Source organism: Tinamus guttatus, unplaced genomic scaffold (genome assembly GCF_059628265.1).
Source record: "Tinamus guttatus ecotype Peru unplaced genomic scaffold, ASM5962826v1 Tinamus_guttatus_pri_ptg000115l, whole genome shotgun sequence".
In the NCBI taxonomy this organism is placed as follows: domain Eukaryota; kingdom Metazoa; phylum Chordata; class Aves; order Tinamiformes; family Tinamidae; genus Tinamus; species Tinamus guttatus.
The window spans coordinates 1,403,408-1,427,128 of NW_028288649.1; the positions used below are offsets into that span (position 1 = coordinate 1,403,408).

Here is a 23,721-nt window from a genome sequence, read left to right on the forward strand (position 1 = left end):
CTTACTGAAGTAAGAAGGAACTTCACCCAGGCTGGGATTTCCTTTGAAGTAATTTCATTAAGTAATTTTCACTAGCTCACTGGTATAGATGATTTTCAATAGCAAATTATTTCCTTTACCAACAAAGGGGTGGTTACTAAGCCTGTGGGACCCATGCCAATGGAAAGGGTAGGATACTGCATGACATACACAGGAGCAAGAAGGAACTGCATTTACCAAAATTATATTTATAGTATCCAAAATTGCTGACAGAGTCTGTGGTTTTTTTCACCCGCTAGTGATTTTGGATATCACCAGCAGCATACTCATACCTTTCCATTGCCACCCATCTTGAATAAGTAATATGGTCACTTCTTGAAAATGTAGCTCACATTTCTCACAAATTAAGGTAATGTTTCTCAACAGGTGGTCTTCAAACTCCAAGGAGCTCGCAAGAAGCAGCCAATGTCAGATAGGCATAATGTGATGAAATTTTACTAAACTCTAAAGCATGGGAACTTCATGCTTCCCTGACAGATAGTCTTGTCGGTCTTGCAAAATCTATTTCAGTATGTGCTATAGTCTTTTCCATCTCAGCTTCAACCCATTTTTCTCCCTTGCATTTGTGGTAAATATTCAAATTAGGGGACAAGTTAACTGAAAACGGTAGAGTATAGTAAGTAAGGATGGCACATGTCTGTAAGATCTCTCCTTCAGACATTTTCCCTTGCTGAATACAGGAAATAATACTTCTGCTTCTCACAAAACTCCTAACTATTTTTCTCCTTTTCCAGATTACCCCATCAGTTTTCAAGTCTGCTCCTCACAGAACTTCTGCTTTTAATTACATTTATAGCTGTCTAAAAGATTACAATCTGCAGGACAAAAACTGTATTTCTCAACTCGGTTACTCCTAACCATTCTGTATTGTGTGTGCTGTATATAATGCATAGGGAAGTGAGATTATGACATTTAAAATGCATCTAAGCAATGAAAGTTACATTTCAATCCTCAAACAGCATTAACGTCAAGCTGGGTGAGACAAGATTGAAATTCTCTTTACATATCTGGTTGTTCCATTTATCATCCTTGGTACTTCAATTTGTGACAAGTGCCATGTTGCAAGCTTTATCACCTATAAGACAGATCTACAGGCTACTTCAGCTTTCAGTGAAAGAAAAGAGTTAAAAAATAACCCAAACCAGATCTCTGCCAGAGGTTCATGTTTCAGATTTGCATAATATGCAAACTCTCCAAAAATTTTCACACCATAGTCAGCATTTCTGGGTCACGTTGGCTAACTTGCTTTTCTCACGCAAACAAAGCCTATTCTTGATGCGGTCTGAATTTTATACTGAAAATTCAGACCTATGTTGGCTCAGGAAAGGGTTAGGCAATGCATGAGCCCCTGTGAAACCATATGGGTGCCTATCCCATTCTCACTCTTAGAGATGAGATGCCACCACCCTACCCACATTTAAACACAGCTGCTTTTGTCTGTTTGCAACTACACCCATCTGATTCTTGCCTGCTCATGAGTTTCAGAGATGCAGTAGGGATCAATCTCCAAATGAAACACCGTGGCTTCTGGTGGCATTTCTGACAACAACAACAAAATCAAGGGACTGAACAAGGATTGGTAGAAAGAGCAACAGAAGAGAGGAAAAATCTTAGTAGTGCTCTGGGTGACACTCTTGACCAAGTCCAGCCACAAGCACTTAGTACCAGGCTGCTGCGAATGCTGTTAGCTGCTGTTTGGACGATACCCAAAACCCCACTTAGATTTACGGGCAATACACTAAACAGGACTAGGGCCCATTTTTTAGTCCTATGCACAACTGGTTCATGCAGTTCACTTAGCTTTACTTTAAGAACAGGATGGCAGAGGACATGGTTTCTGGAATTGCTTGGGATCATGTTAGTTATTCAGAGTCAAAAGCACACTCAATCCAGTAGATGCAGTTCTTTTAAATGGAGTCTTTCAATCAGTCTTGAAATGAGGAGTCTTCTACAGTGTTGGAAATAGCCATCATGAAGCCAATATTCAAAAGCAGGAAGCAAGATGAAACAGTGTCACCTAACACTTATCTTGAGCAAAAGAAGATTTAGATAGTAAAGGAAGAGAGTGTAAAAATGCTAGTCTGTGTAGCTTTACAGAAAATAAGATTTAGTTTTGTCATCTGATGATATTACCAGGTTGATAAAAGGTTGTGTGTGGAAGCTTTGCCATGAATTGCCTGTTTATTTGACTGATCCTCTCTCCAGTCTAAAGCACCACAATAGGATTTGGACTGATTGGCTGTCAAATCTCAAAAAAAAAAAAAAAAAGCTGTCAGTGAAGGAAGCCTCATAGAATCAGGAATACTGCTTGTAAAATTCTGCAGATACTGCTAGTCCAAAGCTTAAAATCATACTATATTTTCGTCAGTGGTCTGAAAACAGTTGGGCAATCAGAGCTAGCAAAGTAAAGTGATAAAAAATGTTGACAGCTAGGCAGTGATTCAGAGAGACCTGAGCAATCTAGGACCTCTCAGATGATTCAAGTTTTTATTTTAGTTCAACCAGAACTGCATACATGGGAGCTGAAAAACACAGACCATGTCTAGAGAGTGGGGATGTGTCTCCTAGGAAACACGGACTCTGCAAACACAGGAAGATACTAAAACTGAGCTTCCAGACAGAGATTTCAGTAAGAAAAGCTGATGCAACCTTGGGTTGCTTAAATAGATACAAAGTGGGAAGGAATAAGAGGGAAGATTCTTCTGCTGCTGAGACTGGTGTTTGAGTTATATGAATACTTTGGATATGAGAGGTTGAGATATACTTAACTTATAAGAGATAGAGAAAGTATAGAAAGAAAGTCACTGAAATGATTTGTGGGCTACAGGAAAACCCTCACATTGAAAAAAGAAAAGAGAGTGGTTCTTCCTAAGCCACTAAAAAGCTGAACTTGCACCCACATTTGCTGGTGATAACAATTGTGACAATCTACTGGGATTAGACATATGATAAATCAGTGAAATTGATGGAAATTCAAGGAAGAAACATCCAAACTAGAAATAAGACATATGTGTTTAAGGCTGACGCAAGATGGATGCAAAGGCTGATGACTGGAACAGACTTTCATCAGGAAAAAAAAGAAGATTTTACATGTCTCAAGGTCTCCACATCAAGAGAAAAACATCAGTCTGAGAAACTTTAGCCAGTCACAGTCAAGTTGCTTAGCATTGGAGATACCAAACAAAACCCTACAGCCTGAGATACACAGGAAGGCAGAGGAAATGAGCTATTTGGGGCAGGCTAGCCCTAAAGACAGTGACTTTGCTTTGGTAATTGATGACTGAAAGAGGCAAACTCTCCTTCCCCCAGCTACTTCACTAGCAGTAGGTAGCCCAAATCCTAGGATTGGATCTCTGGAAAGAAGCGGAGTCCTGTGAATAGCCAGGAGTAGCTAATGGGGTTGGTTTATAGGAAAGGCTGTATGATGTCTGTGGGAAAAAGCAGCATCATTTGGGGACTAGGATGTTGTTATCAAACAGTCAGTTTGCACTGTCTGGTAAAATCTCTGTGTTTTTTTTCCCTACTTCTAACTAGTCCTTTCACCATTCCTCCACTTTTGAGCAAATGTGGTGTAATTCCAGGTACATCCTTGCCCCCTTCTGAATTCCTTCACTTGGTGTTTCTTTCTCGAGTGATTTATTCCCAGATCAGTTGTACCATTTGTGGACAGGATGAGTTTATCAACAGTTTTTCCATTTGGATGATTTAATTTCTGAAGGTTTTCACCAATACTTTGAGAATAAGTTTTTTAAAAGCGAGCAGTGATCTTGGCTGCTTCATTCTGAGGTTTTCCAACTCAAGGTGGAGTTCAAGGTGCAGAGGAAAAGTGCTGGATGCTTTTGAAGAATCATGGTTTTTAATGTAGCCCAACACAGGGAATCAGAAATGGAAGCCTATCAAACCACTGCTGATTAAGAAAAATACAAACCTGAATATTGTAAAGGTTGAATATAAACCTTAATATTGTATTGAGGTCCCCTAACAAATGTGTCCATCACAAATTAATTTAGAAGCAGACTCTACTAGCTGGAGATGAGCAACCTGTACATTTACAAATTTAAACCAATAGCTTTGATGAAAGAAAAAAAAAAGAATTTGAAAAGATTGGGCTTCACTGGTATAAGACAGGAGGAGATAGTACAGAGTGCAACCCTCAGAGTCTCTCTAATTTTCATTTAAGTTTTATAGCATTGGAAAATGTTTGTTCAAATAAATTTAAAAAGATAACCTGGAGGTAAACAAAGCACAACAAGTAATTAGAACACGAGTTTCAGCTTAGCCCACTTCATCAAGATAAGATGTGCTCTGATAAAAAGCTTCGTGCAGTTATTACTTTCTCTGACAGCAGTGATGGCTTCACTGCCTGTGCTTCAAAGCAACCACAGAGCTGTTACTTTGAGCAAGAGGCGCTCACATCTTGGTCTGTCAGTGCATCCAGCTGACCAGGCTAATGGCTTCACTCAGACTGTTTGCGTTAACTCCACAGCAAAGTGGGCGCAGCAGACTGAACCAAATCCTGGCCTCAGCAAGATTCCTGCATTTGCTGTTTTTGTCTCTCCACCTGGAAGACTTTCTGAGAGCTCTCTGGGAGGGAGAGTAATGCCACATCTGTGTGTGGTTTGCTGGGGAGGTAGCAGTTCCCCTCTGTGGCTATTGGTTTATTTATAGTAAAAGGAATAATCTGAGACTTTATTGTTTTCATCTTATTCCCTCCACTCCAGGGAGGACAGTCCTGCTGGGGCTGACACTGTAGCCCTGCAGGACACTTAGCGCCCATATTCTGGGGTCCCACCTGCTCCTTGTTCCAGGTCACCCAGCTCTAGGCAGCTCCTAGACATGGAGCACATGACCCAGCACAGACAGCCAGACCTTGGGACAGCAGCACATGGGAGCCCGGTGAGTGGTTGCCACTGCTGCAACTCCACCAAGGTGCCCACTATGCCTCCTCAGATCTTTTGAGCCCAGGGCTACTTGCAACACTGAGTGAAAGCCAAGCACTGATGTGCTTCCGAAAATCCCACAGGACATCAGTTTGAACCTCTTTTCAATTAGATAAACATTACAGGAATAGTATTGAGCACACACAGCTAATTTGGGTCATTTGAAGAACAGTATTTTTATCCTAGCAAAAACCATGTAGAACTTCAACGGAAGTAGCCCTCAGCTGCTGGGGCCTGATGTTTCACCAAAGGGCAGTAGCAGAGCAGGAAAGCGAAAAGTGTTTCCTCAGAGGGCTACCTGCTGGGCAATGGGAGTCTGGGGTTATCATCATACTACATGTTAACTCCTAGGATCGCCCTTGGAAAACTTGTTTCATGGGTGTTTCTTCTAGCGTATTACTTTGCCTATTTGCCCTTTCTTTTTAGACCATCATTAGTAATACTCTACATCTTTTAAAAGGTGTATTGTTGAGTGTTTTCCTCATCTTTTCTCTTACCTGTTTCTCTCAGAATTTCTTTTCCCAGGCCTTCTCTTCTTAAGGGGCACTCAATTTCTTTTTTTTTCCTGTTGAAAAAACAGTTAAGACAGAAGATTGTAGCTGTGTGCACTATTTGCAGTTGTTTCTAGCTGCCATTAGCTCCATCCTCTCCATGCCTTTGTAATTGTATCTTGTTACTTCCTGCCCCCCTTTCTGTTATTTAAAAAGATCATGTTGTCATGGCATCCTTGAGATCAGAAACAAGAGATCTGCTATATCATCTATTCCATCCTTATTTTAGAGAGCAGCGCGCATAAACCTTTAATTGCATCTCCATTAAGTTTAAGTAATGGAGCTGCTAGCCCTTTCCTGGGAAGATGACCTTATCATGACAGACCTCTCAATTTAATAATCATTCTTGCATTTCCTTTGTCAAACTTTAGCTTTTCTTTTCCTTACAGACACTCTGACCAGTCCTTCTCCCTTTTGGAGCATTTTTCCTTTACTGCAATACCCTTGTAATTCATTGTGGTTGCTTTCTTTCATTTATTCTATTAATCAGTTCACTGCCTCTACACAGGGTTTACCCCAACAGACTAGATTTTGGGAACCGCTATTTCTGGATGTATATTTATACTACACTACTCTTAATGGACTGCTGCCACCGTATTACACAAACGTCTCATAAAAATGAACAGATATCTATTTAGAACATCCTTCTGTTGCAGAGAAGTAATGCGGTCAGACAGAAAATTTGTTTGTCAAATTTTTGGATCCCTGTCACTCTCATGCCAGTCTGTCCTCATAGACTATGTCTATCCTCTCTATCTAATTTTATGTGCTGGTCTGTAGTTTATCGACACTGACGTTCATGATTATGGTTCATTGGCCAAAACTTAAAACATGCAATGCTGGTGAGTTTACTACCTATGGAAACCCAGTAGACATCAAACAAAAACATGAAACAAAATAGAAGGTTTGTATCTTGTTGGTCCATCCTTTTGTGCTACATACCCACAATTATTTTTCATCATTTTGCTCTATCCCTGAAGACTTCTGGCAGGGCAGAATACTTCTTTAACTATAATATGCATAATTAACTATAATTATGCACATATAATTAGTGCATAATTAGGCAAGCAGAATTTCTCTGCCCTACTCTACTGTGGCTAATAAGTGTTCCCCATTCCACTTTCACATTTCACAAACATTGTCTCTGTCATTTTTGCCCAAAAGGAATATTGTTCAGACTCTGAGAGTCTGAGAGCTATGTAATGTGATGTTCTTTAAGTCCGTGAACACACCACTCCTTGTCATTCAGTTCTATCAATTCTATATAAAATATAGTTGTCTCTTACCTTAATTCATAGTTGCATTGAAAAGCAATGCTTTCTTCACGCTGAGCTTAATGTTTTTTAAGCGTATATTTCCTCTTCTCTAGTGTACCCTATGCAACATGTGAACTTTGACAGGGGAGCTTCCTGGGCTGAGCTTCAGGGCTGAGCTGAGAAAGTATTAATGTGTTCTGCTCAGGTCTTGCTGTCACAATACAAATTAGTGAAGTAGAATGCAGCCAGTCAGAGGGACGGAAGTGTTTTTAAAGTGATTGCAGAGAAGCCAGAAATGCTTTAGGAGCATCGGACTGAGACTAAAACCTCTCATCTTTTGTCTTCCCTCTTCATACTCTGAGGCTAGATGTTATTCCAACTGGGGGGGATTTTCCTCTCCTTCCCCCAGCCCCAACCAGTTGTCCCTTGAGAGGCACTGCAAATATTTGCCCCAGGGCAGAGACCTATGGGATTCAGCCTCAACAGGGAATGCAGAAACAGCTGGCAGCTGCTGCAGATGAAATGAGGTCAAGGTGCAGGCTTGAGCGTTGTCCCAAATGATGGCACCAATACTGGGCAGGTGTGAATTTGCTCTCCCCAGATAGCACCAAGGCTCCTGGTATCACAGGCTAAGAGGCTGATTCTTCACCTGTCTGCAGCTTTGTTCTACTTGGTCTATCAATGACACTAATTTCTCTAATTGACTAGGTGTCTGTGACTAATTCCTTTTACTTTTCTTTGTGATGTTAGCAATAACTAGCAGTTATTCGATGCAGAATGAGAATTTATGACTGCAACACAATGATGTAAAGAAATACAGACCTGGCATGGTAACAGAGGCCTTGAGAAGGAGAGCCACAGACTGCAGTGTAGAGGACAGGCATGAGATGGCATTGGAGACCTCCAGTTTTAGGCATTTCACTAATAGTTCATTAACAAAATGCAGGCCTGGAACTGGACAAGACTTGTTTTAGGAGTAACATAGACAGCAGAAATAGTATCTGACATATAAAAAGGGACCATTCATCGTAAATTTGCATGTAACAAGGAGCTGCAGATGAATGAAGAAAAAAGCATGAAAGTGTGCTAGCACATAAAAACGTTCCCAAGTGGATCCTAGAGGAAGGCAGAAGAAACCATCGAGTATCACATTACTCCCAGGGGGGCACCCCAAATGCTGACAACTCGCTGCAACACCCCACCACCTGCAGCTGCATAAGACCACCGACAGTATGACCGAAAGGAGCAGGGGAAGGGTGAGCACAGCACCAGGAACTAAGGAGTGTATGCGTAACAGTTTTAACTGCATTACTATTCTTTCTTTTTCTTCACTAATTAGATTTGTAGTGATAATGACTAGAGTTTTACGATTTCCATTCTATTAACAATAAATGCTTGGCTTTTATTTATGCTCTGCTTCATCTTTGCCCATAAACAAGATTTTGAGGGTAATACCATGTTGCAGCGAAGGGTTTCCTATGTACTGGAAGAGATGAAGATTTTAAAACTTTAGTATGTTTTCTTATCAAGAAACCTTTCTGGCCTCAGACCTGACCCCACATGTTGCTCAAGGAATACATGGGTGCACCCGTGGTAATGGTTTAGTACACACCATGGTGCACCCACAAGTGGGATTCTGCACAGCATATCTCCGAGCACTATCAGGGTAGATGAAACAGCTCATCTAGGATAAACCTAAGGAGGAAGCTGGACATCAGGGTACATTACTAAAGGGGACACGGGACACCCTGTATCTAGGTGGGGGGATGACTGAATACTGAGGCCCAGGGTTCAGGCTCTCTCAGCCAGTGTCACATGGCTATACCATTGGTGCCTATAACTGCATCTGTGATCCAGGTAGTTAAAGAAAAATTTAATTTCTTCAGAAAACACTCAAAAGAAAATCTGCAACTCTCCAGTTGCAACATCATATAGGCAAATTTGTGAGCATCTCTGAAGATGTGCATGCTTAGCTGATCATGGTCCTGGATCAGATGATGTACCTGCTCTTTCTCTGAAGCAATTCTCTTAAGAAACTTATATGGAAGAGGGAATGGCCATATAGCTTGAAACATTGGTATGGTTTAGATCAAGACTAACTAAACAAATGCATTAATAGTTACACAGTCATTGGATCCATGTGAAGGAATCTACATATTAATCACCTCTGCAGAAGAGCGATTAATAATGTAAACACTGCAAGGTTATAGAAACATGGTTATTTCTACTGCCTCTTTCTCTGCTGACAAGTGTGATAGTTGTCAGTAGTCAGGGTAAGTAGAATGCTAGTGTGTCTGTTTAGCTCCTGCAAGTTTGCTCCTACGCATCCCTGAAGGTTCTCCACATTCAAGATTCACTGAAAGTAGAGTTGTGTCACCCTCCTTCAGGCTGAGGTAGATGATGTTTGTGAGGTGGAGAGTATCTCCCAGTCTTTCATCTCTACTTGTTGCAGGCCTGCTCCAAGCTGTTGTTCACTTATTGCTGTAGCAAGTTGCTTTGCAAATATTGTTTCATAAGTTCAGTTCTACTATTTCTACTAATTATGTCCATTTTCATAACACTAATGCCTAATTCGTCTGTACCTAACAGGAGTTAGAGCACTAACAACTACACAGCAACATACTAAAGGTTATGGGGGCCTCCAGCATCATTCTGATTGCTTGAACTATGTCACTCAGTAGATCAGAAGAAGCATACAAGGAAATAATTCGGGAAATATCTGGGATATCTGGATATTGGTCAAGAACAGCAAAGATACATTCCTAAAAATAAAGGCTAAAGGTTAGGGACAGAACAACAGATTTTCAAAAACAACTTTTTCTTCTTTTTCTCTGACAAGATCTACCCATCCTTAAAAAACAAATGTAAAGAACTGCACTAGTTTTTTCAGGAAAACATCAAAAGCCTTGATGCTGATTTCTCCCCAAACACTGCAAGTTGGTGCTGCAACTGCTAAAATTACAAACTTTCACCTTTTAGAAAAGTACAATTTTGGTAGGTGATATTAAGGAAAAGTTTTCATTGTATGAGAATCACAAGATTCAGAAAGGTGGATTAAAACGTTCTCACTGTAAATGATTGGTCAGAGTTAAACCTTCAGTGCTGTCCTATGTACCCTGCAGAAGATGTGCCGTGGTTCAGAAGACACGGACATCTAACTGGTCTCCTGCACCCTCATGAGGACAATGAAGAGCACAGCAGACACCAACCATACGTAAACATTTTCAGTGTTGGCGCCCACAGACATCTCCACCTTGCAGCAGGTCTCACAGATGCCTGCTCCACCTCAGTGCAGTATTTGGGAAGGACATGCCTGAATGTCAGTACAGGTGACTGCCATCACCTAGGGAAGGTTACATGACCCTGTAAGATGGTGGTTGCTCTGCCTTGACCTGCAGCAGGCAGGCTCTACCATGAATTACTTTGTATCTCCTGAGAAACAAGGGTTCACGATTGCCTTCAATACTAAGCCTCAAGTGTGCCTCACTGGACACCATGGACTTTAGTGGTAAACCCTGAGGAGATATTCATGACTTTCCTTCTGTGATTTTCTAAGACCTGCATTGAAGTGGAGACATACCTTTCTGGTTGATGGGTACCATGCGTAGGGTACCAGAGAGCAGTGGTTCCTGTACCACAGTTAGGAGCCATTCACATGCAAATTCACTTTGCCTGTGTCCTCCTCAGGTCCTCCTCCTGCATGTTTTATAAATAGTAATAGCAGTAATCCAAAATGATATTCAAAACTGTGTCTACTTGTACAGAACAAAATGGTTTACTACAGATCTGGAAAATGTGGGAGCTCACAAAAGACTACTTGGTTCAGATATCCTCGTTAAAGCTGGGCAGACATACATAGCAACTGTGACTGCAGTGAACACTGCTGGCCATTTTTTACTTCTTTACATTTCTATTCCAACATTCTCCTACACCGTTTCTCTCAGGAGAGCCAGACAGCTGCAGACACTCATGGAGAAGCAGTTCTGCTGAAATACCTTGCTCCAGTCCTCTGCAGGAACAAGTATGATCTCTGCCCAGAGGCCACCCAGCAGCTTTTTGTGTGATTACAGGCACCTGCACCACGGATCACACGCATGTCCTCAGAGAATATTTCCTTCCATCACTTGTAATGGAAAACCCAGCAGAGGGAGCCTCATTCCTTTATATTGCTGTCTATTAGTGATGCAGGAAGACATGCTCAGCTCCTGGGGCTTGCCAGTGAGTGGTAGCAGAGATGGCTTTGCTCTTCTATCATCAGAAAGGGGGTGAGGCAAAAAATTACTCTGTGGGAGGGAGAAGTTATTTCTAGGGATCAAAATCTTCTAGCCCAAGGGCTGAGAAAGGACAAAGCCAAAGGAGACTGAGAAGGACTTGCCGCTGAGTTGGAAAAGCATGAGATGCCAATAGCTGGCAGAGGAACCATAATCAGCAGAGGCAAAGGTGACAGCCCTGAGAGCTGTGTGTCACTGCAGGCTGGGGGGGACTGGGAGCTGGACATGCCACCTGTCCAGCTGTTTACATGCAGTGTAGGACAGCAAAATCAGAAGGTGGAGAAAGGGACATTTATCAACATCTCCCATCATTTTTCGAGTCCTCCCCTACATGCTGCTGGCCCAGCTCTGAGTGAGCAGCCCTGACCCCAGCTGCACAGGCCCCTGCATGCTGGGAGCAGAGCCTTACTCCCTCTTTACTATCATATCCCACACAAGGCACAGAAATAGCTTGGGAAAGCTCAGGGGAACCTCCTGCTCAGACTGGGACAAAACCAGCACAGGCTACATTATGCCTTGTCCTTTAAGCACTTTTTGCCACCCAGCATCACAAAGTGTTTCCATTTGGCAACAGCTTCTGCTGGCTGAAACGGGAGACTGAAGATCATTTTGGGTTGCACAACTTCACACAGCACCACAGGGCCTGTCAGCATGAAGAGGAAAGGCTGTGAGTGAGGGAAACTCTTTGCCACCTGGATGGCACCAGAATCCTTCCCAGGGATTTTTGTACAGCTCTCTGGGCACAGCAGGAACAGCTTCAGCTGATGCCCAGCTCATTCAAACACTGCGTTAACACAGCATACAGCTCCCCTCAAACAAATAATGTGGCCCAAAGAGAGGCTAAACCAGAAGAGAAACACTTATCCCCAGATTAGGAACAAAAGCCTGGGGATAAGGGCATGTCAAGACCTTAATGCTTTAGGGATCCTGTACTACTCATGGCCTGGAGGTCTAGCTGCATGTTTATGTCTGCTGTGAATGGATCAGCACACTGCTATCAGCTCAGATGTGGCATATTTCCCAGAACACAAGCACTATTCAGGACTGGAGGTGCTGAGATCAGTGCAAAGCTTGGCTGGGCTGCATCTGCTCTGTGTCCCAATGCAACCTGCATGGGGGCAGTTTGGGCCCAGCATCAGGAAGATGGACAGGGTGAGACTCTTCTCCAGTCTCATTCTGTGTGGGCTTTGCCACCATATGTGTGTTTGGAAGTCATGTGGTAGCCTCTCTGCCACGCACTGTGGTCAGGTCACAGTCCCATACACATTTTTCCAATTACCAGAGTTCAAGGAGGTAGAGGGGAAAGGAAGATGAGGTGCTGCTGAGGGATGCAAATCTCCCTGCAGAGCCCAGTAGTGCTTTGAGCAAATGCTGCTGCAGGAGGGACATCCCCCAAGATATCTTCCATTGATAGCGTGTGATAACGTCACCTCCGTGTCAGAAACAGCAGTGTCTGGACCGGGGGCCCATCACACCTCCCACAGTGCCAAACCTGGGTGAGGAGCGTGGTCCCCTGGGACCCACAGTGCCTACAGTGTCCCACGAAGACAGCAAAGCTCGACTGACTGTGCCTGGAGCCAGCCAGGGCATGGCAAGCCTGACCCCAAGGGCCCGATGGTGCCAGCAGCACCCTGTGCCTCTCTCCTTTAGCTGCTTTCTCTGGGCGTGGGAGACAACAGCACACTCACACACTAACACATGAGGTGGGCTGGAACCTCAATTATATTTCATAATGATATCAGCAAGCCAAGAGCTTGAGCGAGGTGATGTCCTGATGTGAATGTCACAGGCTGCCCCAACTCAACCTGATGTAAACCACAGTGAAAGACATAGCAGACGACAGAGATATTGCCACATGCAGAACCACCTGCACAGAGCTCAGAGACGGAAAGGGTCAGGAAATGACTGTCAAAGCAGAGAGAAAACATAAACCCAAGACTGGGTGGCTGCAAAGAGCCCTTCCCAACTGCCAGATGAACCCAGAGCCCAGCAGCAGCCCTGACAGGACTTGGGACAGCCAGACATTGGGCCATTTGCTTCATTTTTGGAGACACCAAGTCCTCTGGGGAGACAAGACCCTTCCCAAAGCAGAGTCTCACACGTGGAGTATCACAAACTCCTTTTCCACCACAGGTACTGCAGCAAAGAACTGCTTGAGCTACATGTCTCCTCAGAGGGACCCCAAACAAAGAAATTCCTGGGCTGTGACACACTTACAGTCTAAGCTCCCCACCTTTCACAGGGTAGTTCAGAACTGATACTCATCTTACGGTGCCTTCGTTAAGTCCCTTCACTTGCCCAGGTGGGCCATTGCTTTTCTTGCCTCTGCAACTTGTGCTGAGGGCTGTAACTCCCTCAGTGACAGGCGTGAACCCACGTTGGGGCTTCTTTTACCTAACTAGGTAAAGGGTCACAGCTCGCAGCCCAGGGCTTCAGCAACTTTAGCTACTGATGCTAAGCAAGTTAGGCTAAGCGATTAACTCCAGAGAGCGATAGGCCAATGTTCTTGAACAATTGCTAAAGAATCCCCATTCCTCTCAGCCTCCATTTTGGGAACCAGGCCCATGTGGCCTGAGCAGCTCTTTGACAAGCCCGTGCTCCTTGAACATGTCTCATTTCTGCCCCTTGGCTGACCACAACCACAGACATCTCCAGTGCGTCCGCTCTGACCATCTCCCCTCCCTCCACTCCTGCTGGCTATGAGCACAGTGGGCAGAGAAGAGGAACAGACCATGTCACACAGACAAAGAGTACAAATCATCCTGCTGCTTCAGCTCACATGAAAGCAGGTTTAAAAAGACACTTTGGCAAGCCAGTTTTAAGTGTGCCCTGCCAGCTCTTCCTCTCCACCTGCTAATGAAGGGGAAGCATCGGGGAATCACAACTCTGTCCCCAGCTTGCCAGCCATGGTTCACCTCCTCCACCCACCACAGCCATTGTACCGGGACTGGTGTCCATGGATGGAAAGCCCGTGGATGATAAAAACATTCACCAGCTGTTAAGGGAGAAGGAAACAGCTGATTGAGGCTGTCAGCTGGCCTTAACGTCATTACCAGAAGAGGAATGCTCAATACATCTGGAATACAGAGTGGATGTCTGGGCACATCTATTGGATCTCACTGTCTACCACTTTCGTGCCTGATCTATCTGCAGGGAAGACCAGGGTCATGGGAGACGAAACTGTCTTGAGCTGTGTGGAGACAAGGGAGAGAGGAGCTCGGTCACTTCCTCCCACAGCTCATCGCACATGCCCACCTCTTCACAGCTGCATTATATAAAAAATGTCTCTTGTTTTTGTATGAGTTTCCTCCCCATCCAGCTGCTGGTCACCCAAGAGCTGAGAAGTTTGCAGAGCCTATCCAAGGGTGCGGAAGAGGGCTGCACAGGGTCTGCAGCAGGAATATCACCACCAGCATGCCCAGCTCCTGCTCTGTTCCCTCAGCTTTCCCTGTCACTCCCCAGGGCATCTTGGCCCAGGGACGCCTTTGTTCTGCCCCTGGCCTTCATTGTACGTTGGCAGCCACACACAGCACCTGATCACTGACTTTGCCCATTTTTGGGAAGTCTGCAGAGGAAGGGGAAGAAGCTGGATGCCTCCCTTTCACTGTGGTGCTGCTGCACAACTTCCAGCAGCTTATTTAGAAGGAATCAGTCTCTGTTTTGAACACAGCTCACAGTGGCAGAGCCACAGCAGCAGCCTTGGCTCTATGACATTGCCAAACCTGCTCAGCTGATGCTGGGAAACTGTTGGCCCTCACAGGGCTCTGGGCTGCTGCAGCTCCCTGTGCCTGGCCTCACTCCTCCTGCACAACATGGGAGCCTCTTGATGAACTTGTCTCTCCAACCAGCAAGGGCAGAGGCTTTTTTTATTCAGTGCAGCCAGAGATGCTCTCTGCTTGCTGCACTGTAGATTTGAGAAGAGTCAAATGTGGCTACCGATTGTTTAAAAGCAGGGTAGTGAAGTGTGTGTCACTGTCTCACCTCATCCCGTGCCCAAGAAAGTATATCAGAAGCCTGGCAGATCCAGGAAGCAGTAGGTCAAGTGACAGACTAGTGTTAGACTTGTGTTTGTCCACATCCTACCTATTCCTGGCAGCTTGACTGCCTTTGCCCTGAAGAGTTGCTCCACATCTTTTTGAATACTGCTCAAGTTATTATCCCTGAACGTCTTGGTGCTTGTGCTGAGCCTTGTAATCATTCCTGCACTTGCTTAGTTAGGCCAGGTTAACCTGCTCTGCTGGTGAAGTCTGTGCCATGGGCTGCTGTGCTCTCGGGTAGAAATACGGGAGAAGGAAATACCAAATGTTCTAAACAACTGGAGGATTAACACAGCTTGCCTTCAAATGGGCAAGGATTAAAGGCTCAAACAAATTATCAGATGTTTCTCTTTGCTTCCCACCCCCCGCCCCTGCTCTGGTGTGAACAAGACCCATTTCCTCACTCACTTCTCGGGAGCAGCACGAGAGGTGCTGTGTGCAGACAGCTGGTTTGCAAACGCTTTGTGACATAAGCATTTCTTTGCCTTGCTGGGTATTGTGGTAAGAGCTGATGCTGAGCTAAACAAAAAAGAGATTACTTTTATAATTTCCCATTCGTCTGTCCTAAACCATAGCTGGGTCCTCCCTTCCTTTTTATTGTTGTGTTCATCAGCACAAGCTGCGTGTGCATTCACATCATGCGATCAACTTTTTTTCTAAAGCACTTTTCAGAATAAACCATTTATTTGCATCTCCATCTTCCTAGTCTTTCTTTCCCTTCCTCCTGACATTGTAACAGCACCTCAGTGAGCCAAAAGTGTGGCCGCAAGAGGCAGCTCAATTTTCAAAAGATGCTTTCAACTCTGCACATGAGCTCCTTCATCAAGATTTTAGGAGGCTGTTGTACTGCCAATTTGCTGGCAACCTTGAATGTCATCAATACTAAGAAAGCTAGGATGGCTTTTGAAGGGTCTTTTGATAGGAAATTAGGGCGCAAGCCACACAGTTTTCCTAGTGGTACCTCACTGCAAAGCATGATAATCTGTATGAGATTGTTCAGCTCAGCAGTGGCCATATCTAGAACAGTGGACAGGAGGAGTATGGAGGGCCGAGACCATGACATGCAGTCTTTATAGCCAAGGGCACGCTACTCTGTGTGTTAGTGGGAGTCACCTGCACCCTAGATTGTTCTTGTGCCAGGTTTTGGGGCAGAGTAGGGAAGGAACCAGCAGCTGGTGCCCTTGCCCTGGTTGAGAGTTCCATACTCTCACTGTCCAGAATTTGTCTCTGGGCATGTGCTGCTCTTCCAGTCTGCTGGCACCTCAGTGGTAAGGGATGATGCTGGCTGAAGTGCACCATCAGCCTGGGTTGCATCCTGCCTGGCAGGGAGGTTTCCCAGGCTTGTCTTCAGTTCTCTCTGCTCCTTATTGCACATCTCTTGTTCTCCCTCATCTTCTCCTACTTGAAGTTTCTTTTTCAAATGTATTAGTTTTCCTTCAAGTGCTGATACTTAATTTTCTTTATTCTTGGGATTCCCTCAAACAGTGCTTCCTGCTAGCTTGGAATATGTATTTAATATCTTACTGATAGTGATATTTTCCTGTTTTCTCCTTCCATATATGAGGTACCTGTGTCAAGTTCAAGTTTTTGAATAAGTCAGGTTGGGGCTATTATTCCATGGCAGCTCTAGTACTTCGGTGAGGACTGTATTCTCTTCCAAATAACAGAGGATGCATGCTGTGTCAGTATTGATCCTAGATTGCAGAAGGTGCTGCTGATTTGTAATAAAATAAAGGGATGAACAGACATGCTCCACCCAACTGCTTTTCTGTGTGCCAGATGTCTCCTTTGCAGAGCTAAGAGCTATGCTTTTCCATGCAGTTCATTTGGCACTGTGCTTATATTTTCTAGCAAGATCACATTTATCTAAAGGCATGGTACAGGACAGCAAATAGTTAGGGCTTAGAAGAATGATTCACTTGTTATATCTCAGTGGTTCAAAAATGAGACACCACAGTAAAACGTCTCCCAGAAGTGAGAGACAGGAATCTCTGTTTCCTTGGAGCTAGCTCTGGCTACATTTGTCACTGCACTCCTTGATGCGTGACTGAAACCTAAGCGCAGGGATGACAAAGCAGTGTGTTCTCCCAGCACCTATAGCCACAGCCTCAGGGCTGGTGGGAATGCATTGTGGTGAGCACCAGATGCAGGTACAGGGTGCATGAGGGTGAAAATAAATAGGTTCTCTGTTCAGTACTTTGACTGAATGCCTTGGAGATATTTTTCTGTGTACTGCTGTGGAATTCTCATTCTAAGAAACAGTGGAAAGCTCAGCAGTATTGTAAACAGTTGAACAGTCTATTTCTTTTCTGGTAGACAAAGGAGAATATAGGGGATTGTCAAAGGCATGGTAGCCTGGTTCCCAAGTCCTGAGCCTTGGTTCCCAAGTCCAAGTTCCTGAGTAGGAATGGGTACGTAGGCAGTTGGTGTCACCAGATGTGGTATTGATGCAGCAGATGTGGCAACTGGTATTGAGCTGGTTGTGGCACTTGAGTGTCCTGCTGGTGTGCTTTCCTTTCTCTAAATTCACAGAACACGGAGCGTTATGGAAACCCTGAAATTCCCTGAGAGTGCTAGGTGAAGAAGGATGTGCAAATATCTTTGTGGTGCACACGAACACATACAAGTCATAGACATTGATGTAGGTGGGATGTCTGCCTGGGCACCAAATGATGGTGAGAGAAGACCATATTGAAGTCAGTAACACAGAAAGCACGGCTGTTTGCCTGGCAGCATTATTCTCTTATATATATCTCATAGTACATGATAAATCTGATGCAGCTACTCAGTGTTACATTGGCACTCAGACTGAGCTGCTTGGCTGAAAAGCACATCAGACTCGCATCACAGAATCACAGAATCATAGAATCATATGGTAAGTCCCAGCTAGCTGTGAGACAAGAGTAATGAGTCAGGACTAGGGCCCAGCAGGTCAGCAGAGTCTGTGGAAATCAAATCACAGCACTGCTATTTTGAGGTGGGTATTTCTGTGACGTGACTACATTTTGACATTTTATCTGAGTGAATAGAAATACAGATATATGGAAAAATCACAGATACTCAGAAGCACACCACTCAAAAGCTATGTGTCAGAACTAGCACAGTTCAGCACAAGCTTTACCTTGGCCAACAGTATTTGTACAAACTGCTAAAAATATACCCAGAAGAGATCTCTCTTTGGGGTATAAATACTAATAAAAATGTATGCCATCCTGCTTTTCATTGATTAACAACAACAATAAAAAATTCAGACTAGCGAGGTCATTCACTTTCTATTTCCCAAACTTTGTTTTACGTATGGATGGATTATCTAAAGTAATGGTTTCTTTCTGGATATTTTTTTCTGGGGATTTTAGTAATTTTCATGGTGTTTTATCACTGGTATGCTAAATCAGTATTTTTCAAGAAGCTGAAAATGAAACAGGATAATCATGAGCACAATACAATTACCAAAAGAACCTAAGTTTTCTGTATGCTAGTGTAGGTCCATCCCTGCTCATAGACTCACAGACTCGCACAATGGTTGATGTTGGAAGGGATCTCTAGCGATCATCTAGTCCAAGCTCCCTGCTCAAGCAGGGACACCCAGAGCACATGGCACAGGATCACGTCCAGGCAGATTTTGAAGTTCTTCAGAGAAGGAGACTCCACAACCTCTCTGGGCAGCCTGTTCCAGGGCCCTGTCACCCCACAGTAAAAAAGTGCTCAGCAGCATCTTCCAGCCAATAGAGATGTCAGACACAGATAAATACTTTTCACTAAACTTTCTTTTCACTTTCTTTTCACTAAACTTTCTTTCACTAAACTTCCAACTGATTCTGATCTCCTGAATGTTTTAGCAAAATTGCTTGAGAAGGGATGACTAGAGAGTCTTCTCCATAATGTTAGAGTCTCTGAGAACCTCCCATAGGGTATTTGTTTTGAGAGGAAATTTGATGTGAACACTCAAATTGAACTTTGCTTTATGATAGATTCTTCCTAGTGAAAAATGTCCTTGGTCTACAGGGTCAGCAGTTACAGACCCCCTCACAGAAGCAGCATCCTTACAGTACAGGAAAAGCAGACAAGGTTTCTTCCCTCAGTGAAGCTGGACCACAGAGCTGAGTCTACAAGTGCAGGTGGTCAAAACAGGTGAGGGAGGGGAATTCTTTGAAAGTGCCCTCGGAAAACTGTGAATCAATTCCTCTGACGTTCGTTTCTTTGTTAGAAGAGTCATATTTGAAGATGAAGGCAATAAAATGTTTCTGTTTCAGTATGAGTCTTGGCTAAAGAAACCCAGTTCATTGGTTTGCGGTTAATATGGATCTTTAGTGTGATAGACAGGTAAGGTATAAAGGAAAAAGCAGTTTGTGACTACTCTTATGATGAAGATTTTGCTTGTGAATTGGCATTGAAACCTAAGCTAAGGTAAATATTACATGAAGACATATTCTATTCTCAAAAATGTTTTACTTATAAAGACATTTACTTATAAAGACATTTACTTATAAAGACATTCATACAAAGAGATTGACTGTGGATAAGAACTGGTGTATCTCCTGGACAAACGAAGTTTAGAGGATTTGGAGGTGAGTCATTCCCAGCTAGGTTGCTGCCTGCATATCTGTAGAGCCTAGTGTTCCTTTGCTGCTGTGATATATCTTGCCCTGCTAGTGACAACTGGGCTTTAGAAAAAATCAGTGTGATCATAGTTCTCTGAAAAGAAATAGTGTGTGAAAATATCTTCCACTGATAAAATTGTGTGTCAAACAAGAATAGCCATTAGAGTTGGAATAATGTTAGGAGGGCGGTATTGATGTTCCTGAACAGTGGATGAATATGGTGTCACTAATGTCATTTACTGCTGTTTGTCATCACAGATACTACTTTAGGTTGACATTGACATCACTGGTTAAGAAGGGCAAGCTGCTAAAAAAGAAGTAGGGAAGATGGATGTACCTGCTGCTGGGTGGATTTTGACATGTACAAGGGCTGAATTAAGATTAGAACTGCTGATGCTGACAGGTCCCATTTGTGCGCTTCTGCTCCCTGCCATTTGTTTCTTCCCTACCGTTTACTCACTTCTAGGATCTGAGCTCTAAGTTTTGGAGAGGAACAGAAAACATCTGTTCAGTTGATCCTGGCAACCAATCAGCTTTTACACCTGGTGATTGAGATCTGGTCACCATGTGAGAAGGGGTATCCATTTACATCATTCTCATTTCCCAAGGAAGCAAAACTGCAGCACCAGTGCAAACTTAACTGTGGAGGCTCCTGACTGTGGGCAGTTGCTTCTGTGTGTCTGAAGATGAGGCTCTTGCACCCTGCAGGGCTTCAACCCCTGCCCTCCAAACTGTCGTACTTTCAGAGGGAAAAGGCTGCCACACTAGAGGACAGCACAGACCCTGAGCCCTCTTCCTTGTTCAGTCTCTGTCTCGTACTGACATAAGCAGCACATGGACCCTGCTGCAGCCACCGGGGCCAGGAGGAGCTGCCTTCGCACGGCACAGGGAAAACTAGACAGGAGGACCCCAGAGGCATCTTAGAAAGGCACCTCTTGCAGCGTGCAGGGAAACAGCTCTCCAACCTCCTTCCTCACCAGTCCTTCCCTTTTCCCCATCACTGGAAAGGGATGGGGGCACAAGAATACCCCAAGAGCTACAGGTGCCCCCAGAGCCCTCTGAGCTCACGCAGTGCTGGAGCATCTCATACAGCCTCAGAGCTCTTACAGGCTCCCTTGTGGCCCAGTGCTGGTGAGAAAACAAGGGTTACAGAGAGCAAATCTCAGTGGCTGCCTCTGAGGACAACCAGAGCAGAGAGTGCTAAAATGCACAGGCTGAGCCCTGGGACTCTGCTCTCTCAGTGTTAGGCTCTGAAATCAGCCCAGCCCCATTGCAGAGCCAGGCACACACTGACTCCTTCCAAGGGGCTGGGTGCTGAGCTGATGTCATTACTGAAGGAAGACAGAAAAGCAAAATCACTTCTTACACAGAAGCGCATGCCTGATCTTTGCTTCAGAAAATCAGAAATCCAGACATCCCTGTTCCCCGAGTAAAGGTCAGGTAGGAATCAGCCACTGCAAGTAGCTGGTTATTTGAGCAGCTGCAGAGAGGAGATAAAGATTCTGATGGGGAGAAGGGGCAAAAGTAACTGAGCAGTTTTGATCTTTAGGAAATCATCACTTGGGCTACCACTGCAAATACGGGTTTCAGTGGGGTGCACCTGTGGTGATGCTCACAACCCACTTGTGAACTGTAAATGCTGGTGCCCTTACAGCTGAAAATCTGCTTTAATAATGCTAGAAGCCTCTGCAAAAGTGATCTGTCACACTGTGAGCCATTCTGGAACTCATTAACTAAAAGTACAGCTTTTTTGGAGATCAGAGTTCATCTGTATTCCTGCTCCCTGCTCCTGAACAGTGCTCCCTCCCTCTTTTTCTGAAGAAATACATGGGATATAAGTATTGGAGAAGCAGGGGTGTGAGAAACACTTTTCCTAGGATTTTCAGAACAAGAGATCAGTATTGGACATAATTAAAGTATATTAATACATTACTTCATTGGTTTGGGGCTATAAGTGCAGATCATTTCATATCTGTGCTGGGGATAGCTCATTAAAAAGAGATGCTAAATACTTTAGCTTAATCCTGTTGTTACACTTCTCTGAATGGGCTGAATTGCACCTCAATGATGTGCTCTTGTGAAACCCATATTCAGTCTAGCAATTAACCAATTATTTAGGCTGACTCATATTCTTGTTATTTATTTTGAAGAGAAATCGACAATGGATTTTCTGCTGACAAAACTTAACTCCTCTCCACCATATCAAGTCTACACCACCTTTCAAAGGACAATGTCACCAGCACCTAATTCTTCTTCGAATTATGATGACTATTATGATCCTGTAATGTCTTCCACTTGCACCATGGAACATATTAAAACCTTTACATCTACATTTTTTCCAGTACTGTACAGCATATTGTTTGTGACAGGTCTCACGGGAAATGCTTTGGTTGTTTGGGTCCTAATAGTCTTCAAGAAAGTCAGTGCCATGACTGATGTGTATCTGCTGAACCTTGCCGTCTCCGACCTCCTCTTTGTCTTCTCCCTCCCCTTCTTGGCGCACTACTCCGCAGTGGGCCACTGGACCTTTGGAAATGCAATGTGTAAAATAATCAGCTCCGCTTACTTCATTGGTTTCTACAGCAGCGCGTTCTTCATAACCATCATGAGCATCGACAGGTACTTGGCGATTGTCCGGTCAGTGTACGCTCTGCGCGTGCGGACGGCTGCGCACGGGGCAGTTACCAGCCTGGCCCTTTGGGCAGTGGCCATTTTAGTGTCAGCACCAGCCTTCCTGTTCTTCCAGGAAGTGGACGATAACAACAAGAGTGCCTGCATCCCACATTATCCCGACAGCAACAATGGCTGGAAGATCTTCTCTAATTTTGAAGTGAATGCCTTGGGCTGGCTGATGCCCCTTGGCATCCTCATTTTCTGCTACTACAACATCCTGAAAAACCTGCAGAAATGCCACACTCAGAACAAGTACAAAGCAATGAAGCTCGTGTTTATTGTGGTCACCGTGTTCTTCCTTTTCTGGACACCCGTTAACATTGTGCTTTTCCTGGACTCTCTGCAGAATATGTATATCATAGATGACTGTCACACCAGCAAAAGGCTCGCTCTAGCCATGGAGCTGGCTGAGGCTTTCTCCTTTGCCCATTGCTGCCTCAACCCAGTCATCTATGCTTTTGTGGGTGAGAAGTTCAAGCAGTATCTCTGTGAGGCTTTTGGAAAATATGCACGCTTCCTACTGATCTGCAAAGACTACAGGACTGTCAGCAGGCACAGCTCTGACAAACATTCCTCTGTAGTGCCAGTATCCTCACACTCTTCTTTCATGGATACTATCTTATAGAGCAAGAAATCAAAAACTTTCATCTTTGCCTGGGCAACCTGAAGATGCAAATTTCTACCATCTATTTAGTCAATAAAGTCTTCATATTGCTTTGGAAGCAGTAGTTTCAGTAATGCCCCAGTCAGAACAAGAAATCAGAATGGGAAAGCCCTGACCCACCAAGCGAGGAGCTGGGTGTCTATGTATGATTATACCTACAAGCATTGATGGACCAAGTACTATGTCTTTCTGAAATTTTGGTCCTGGTCTACTTCTTCTACAGTCCTTGCACTTCAGGAATTTTGCTATTATCTCATTCTTTCATCTTGTTCCTTTTCTTCTTTCCTGGACAATTCTGCAAAACTGTTCATACCTCCATCTCCCCCTTCCCTTTCTCCCCCTCACCCCTTCCAAATAAACCCCAGAGTAAACTATCTTTTATTCTAGAACTTGATCTCATTGTAAGTCTGGCTCCATTCTATTCCCTTGAATTTCCTTCCTAGGGCACAACAGAACAAAGGGCAAAATATCAGTTAAACCACTGATTTTCTCCAGATAATATTTACCATTTTAACAAGTGCTAGTATTTGCAATAGGTAGGGTACAACTTTTTACAAAAACAGGCTAGTAGCAGTATGTGTAGAAATAAATGGTAAGTAGGTGTTCGAAGGAGATGTTTGAATTGGACAGAGGAGCCTTGCCAGTTTTCCCAATGCTGGCACATGAGTAGAGTCTGGGAGTGGCTGGCT

General features: G+C 44.1%; 1 protein-coding gene across 1 annotated transcript; it reads left to right on the forward strand.

Moving 5' to 3' along the window:
- The first annotated feature begins 21,856 nt into the window (after window positions 1-21,856).
- Window positions 21,857-22,997, forward strand: LOC104573862 (C-C chemokine receptor type 8). The gene has a single exon (XM_010221079.2). It carries the CDS (start codon window positions 21,857-21,859, stop codon window positions 22,991-22,993), a length of 1,137 nt encoding a protein of 378 aa, XP_010219381.2. The 3' UTR covers window positions 22,994-22,997.
- The last annotated feature ends 724 nt before the right edge of the window (window positions 22,998-23,721 follow it).